At 35.8% G+C, this 4,526-nt stretch overlaps 1 protein-coding gene across 1 annotated transcript; it reads left to right on the plus strand.

Annotated features, from left to right (window-relative positions):
- The first annotated feature begins 256 nt into the window (after window positions 1–256).
- On the plus strand, window positions 257–3,776 carry LOC137643063 (uncharacterized). Its single transcript, XM_068375910.1, has 4 exons — window positions 257–590; window positions 1,069–1,188; window positions 1,383–2,609; window positions 2,872–3,776. Exons 1-4 carry the CDS (start codon window positions 257–259, stop codon window positions 3,774–3,776), a joined length of 2,586 nt encoding a protein of 861 aa, XP_068232011.1.
- Window positions 3,777–4,526: the final 750 nt, after the last annotated feature.

A 4,526-nucleotide genomic window follows, 5' to 3' on the forward strand; every position in this document is an offset into this window, starting at 1 on the left:
AGTCTCAGCATTAAGAATAACTTTGTCGCATCTTGTTAATGACCGAGCAGATAAGTTAAAGTTGTTTAAAATGAAAACTCTATGGGAAAGAATTTAATATAGTTGTGCTGTTGAAAATAATGTACGTAATGCACTAAGTAATTATCAGGTAGTTCCTTCATACACCCTTACTTGGTCTATTTTTCTCCTATAGTGAACAGTTTAGTGAATTATTAACAATGTCAGCCATAGAAATATCAGACGTAGAAATTTCATAATGAAAATGAAAAAAACAGAAAAACGCAGAGTGCTGATCCTAGGACATTCTCAGGTAAAGAAAATGTTAAGTGCATTTGATGAAATAAATGAAGAAGATGAAACCCTTTATGCTATAACACACTCAATAGGTGGTGCTACTTGTTATGGTATCACATCGGAAGAAGTAAAGGAGTGTGAAGCAGAGGCAGTTGTGCTTTTTGTAGGAAGTAATGATATAGATAATGAAGATGTTGAATCAACAAATGATACCAGAAATAATATCATAGAACTGGTAAATGATATCTCCAATGTGGACGGAGTGAAGATAGTCTATATCGTTACTGTAGAACCCCGTACAAGCCTGAGATATGTAACCTATAACGAATATCGAAAAAAAATTGGAATAGGTTGAACCAAAGGTTACGTAAGTCAACCGGTTATTATATCATTAATAATGGTCCCACTAAAAAGGATCTAGGCCATGGTGGAGTTCATTTAACTCAAGAAGCCTCTGAAACACTAGCAGGAAGAATATATAATAGAGTCAGCTGTGATGCTGATTCAGGAGAAGGGTAATAGCCCAAGTGGACCAAGTGGGGTGGGGATGAGGGACTACGTATCTTACATTGCATTAGTTATAAGTTGTATATAATTATTGTGATAAGTTTGAATTTAATTTCTCTTGAAGTGTGTTAATTAATTGCATTTAATGGGGTGGTTATATTATATTAAAAAATGTTGAAATTGTTGAAAATACTCAAAATTGTATATTTTACATACACAGTTGTTTGTTGAAATTGCCGAAAATTTTAAAATTTATATTGGTTTTAGCTGGTTTGATAATTATCATTGGAAAAATGACGGACAGAGCAGCTTTGATGAGGTCACGAGGTGGTCACAAGGGTGTAATCACCAAATGGATAAATAAGATAGACTCTGCTGTTGCTGCAGGCAAAGTCAATATATTGTCTTCAATTGAAGATTTAATTATGAAACAAATGAAGACTGTGCACGACCTGAATTAAAAGATATTAGCCTTAACCAGTGAAGAAGATCGAATGAAAGAGGTGGAAGAGCAAGCAGAGTATAAAGTAGTAATTGGGGAACATTGGAAAAGTTGATTAATGCCATCACAACGATATCAGGAAACGGTTCTCCTGGAAATCCTTCGACCACACCTAAGACTAATGTTAGATTGCCGAAATTGGATCTCCCACATTATACTGAAGATGTGTTGGAGTGTAATTCCTTTTGGGAATTGTACAATGTGTTGGTAGACCAGCAAGGGGATTTAGAACTAATTGAGATATTCTCATATTTGCAAAGTTTGCTCACAAGAGATGCTCTAAAATTGATTTCAGGATTTAAGTCGGAAGCTGTGAATTATTCACAAGCTATATCTCTTCTCCAAGCCACTTATGGGAAAAAGGATGAGATCAAACGAGTTCTAGTAAGAAGATTACTAGAAATGGAGTCTCCTTCTCCTGATTCAGAATCATTGCAATCATTCAGAGCAAATTTTGAATGCTCGATAAGATCATTAGAGAGTGAAAACCTGGAGTTGAATGAGCTCTACACTATTTTGCTTCATGGTAAGTTGCCTAAGAGTGTTAGTAAAACTGTAAAACGCAGATATGGAGATGATTGGCTTGTATTTGGCACATTTAAGAAATATCTAGAAGAAATTCATAATCTAAGATCTTTCGTCTCAGCGGATGTAAATAAACCTGGAACTCTATCAACAATATCTACGTTCACAGTGAATCAATCACAATCTGTTAGACCTAAGAGTAAAGGAAATGTGAATAAATTTAGTTCTCAACAAACAAGAAAATGTGCGTTGTGTGAAGGCGAACACTGGTGGACACAGTGTAAAACTTATGCCAGTAGGGATAAGAAACTGAGTCGTCTCGGTTTTTTACGATTGTGTTTTGTGTGTGCATCGAATAAACACTTTAGTGTAGATTATGAAAAGCAAATTTGTGGAAATGGATGCAGATTAAAACAGCATCGTGTATTATGTGATAAACAACAAACCAGCAAACCAAAAAAATCAACAACTAAATCAGCAAGTAAACCTAATAATAATGGTGTGCAAGTTGGAATACTTTCCGTAAGTGATCAGGGTCAGAAATCCAAGCAGAGGTCAATTTTACCAACAACCACAATTGTGTTTAAGGGTAAAGGAAGACACTTGGTACGCCTTCGTGGATTATTGGACACTTGTGCGGAACGAACCTTTATCAATGGTCAGCACTTAAGGACGTACAATATAGATCTAAAGGCACGGAAAAAAATTGCCTTAAGCGGTTATTTGACTAGTAAACCTGTGAACTATTATGAGACGGTGAGTGTTTCCATACCTTATAAGGGTAGATTGATTATTATGGATTGTATTGTGGTAGATGAGTTACCAGAGTATACTAAGAAATTCAACGTTAAACGAAATTTGAAAACGTTGTGTATAAACCAAAATTTATCTACCGGACAAAGATTTCGATCTGCCTGTGGACAAGCAAGCACCCATTGTTATGTTGGTAGGGGTTTATAATGTCTATAACATATTACACCCCAGATTCAGAAAAGCTGGAAAATTTATATTGTTACCTACCATATTTGGATATGTTCTGACAGGGTCCTGTAATGCTCCTCCAGTGCAAGAAACCCAGGTAACTGTGTTAAAGCTAACAACTAACGAGGAAGTAATAGAAGCTACTCATAAATTTGATAGTGATATAAGGAATGATTTTGATATTTTGTGGAATTTAGATAAAGTAGGTATTGAGTGCAATGAATTGAAAGAACATGATCGAAAGGTTCTAGAAGACTTTGAAAATACTATTGTATATTCTGAAATGGCCTTACCATGGAAGTCTAATAAGCCAAGGCTTCTATCCAATTTTTGCATGGCTTTGAGCCGGGTTAAACAACAATGTGCAAAATTTCAGAATGATGAAGCCTACCTGAACCACTATCAAAAAATCCTGAAGGATCAGGAGGATAGGGGGTTTATTGATAGGGTAAATAAAAACAATGTGGTTGAAAACTGTCATTATCTAGTACATCATAGAGTACAGAAAGATAGTGCCACTATTTCAATCAGAATAGTTTTTGACTGTTCCTGGAGACAAGGTAAAAATGGATTGAGCCTTAACGACTGTCTGTGGACTGGACCACATATTACGACAAATATGCTCAAGGTCTTATTGCAGTTCAGGACTAACAACTACGCCTGTATTAGTGATATAGAAAAAGCATTTCTTATGGTGCAATTGAGAGAAGAAGACCGCAATTACACACGGTTTTTAAGGTTGCAAGACCCAACGGATCCAAATAGCGAGTTAATCATATATAGGTTTAGGGTGGTATTGTTTGGTGCTACGTCTTCTCCGTTTCTGTTGAATGCCACTATTAAATCACATCTGGCAGCTGTTAGAAAAGATACGAGCTGTACTGAGATGGTGGATATGATGAATAGGGGATTATACGTGGACAACCTTCAATTTACCTCCAACAGTGAAGATGAATTGATAAATTGATAAACTTATTTTTTGGCGAAAACAAAATATTTGCACAGGCGCACTTATATTTAAAGGAATGTGATCTTTTGAATATTGTTGGGGATGCCTATCGCATAAAGTCTTAGGCCTAAATTGGAACATCTCTAATGATGAACTAACAATAACACCTAATCATCTTAAGACCGGTCAAACAAAACTTGAAATTCTAAGTGCAATTGCCCAAATTTGTGATCCTTTAGGAATGCTTATCCCTATTACGATACGAGCTAGAATATTCTTACAGGATTTGTGGAAACAGCAGTTGAAATGGGATGATCTACTTTCAGTTCCTTTATTAAAGCAGTGGAATGAGTTGTCACAAGACTTAGAAAAAAGTCTCAGTATTTCCTTCTCCAGAGGTACTAATCTGGAGAAAGTGGATTATCTCCCCATTTTCTGTGATGCTAGCATAATAGCTTATGGTTGGTTGTGTGGCCTATCGAGCAAGTGGTAAAACTTCGTCTCTGATTATGGCAAAGGGTAGAGTAGCACCCATTGAAGAGTTGACTGTGCCTAAATTAGAATTAATGGCTATTTTGTTAGGTGGAAGATTGTGTGAATTTATAGTTGAAACTTTTGAAGAAAATAAATTTGAAAAAATAATAGTTTGGTCTGATAGTAAAGTTGCCCTGGGAGGGTTAGTGACAAAGATTAATTTGCCAGTATTTATGAAAAATAGAGTATTGGAAATTAACTCCATAACTCCGGGGATCGTCTTTTCTTACGTCC

This window comes from Palaemon carinicauda, chromosome 6, assembly GCF_036898095.1.
Source record: "Palaemon carinicauda isolate YSFRI2023 chromosome 6, ASM3689809v2, whole genome shotgun sequence".
Taxonomy (NCBI): Eukaryota; Metazoa; Arthropoda; class Malacostraca; order Decapoda; family Palaemonidae; genus Palaemon; species Palaemon carinicauda.

What these genes read in the sequence shown, in the direction of transcription:
- LOC137643063 (XM_068375910.1), top strand. Translation starts at nt 257, where the DNA reads ATGAAAATGAAAAAAACAGAAAAACGCAGAGTGCTGATCCTAGGACAT. An exon ending in TATCGTTACTGTAGAACCCC is followed by an intron (nt 591 to 1,068) that starts GTACAAGCCTGA and finishes TATTGGTTTTAG; the next exon opens with CTGGTTTGATAATTATCATT. An exon ending in AGACTCTGCTGTTGCTGCAG is followed by an intron (nt 1,189 to 1,382) that starts GCAAAGTCAATA and finishes CAACGATATCAG; the next exon opens with GAAACGGTTCTCCTGGAAAT.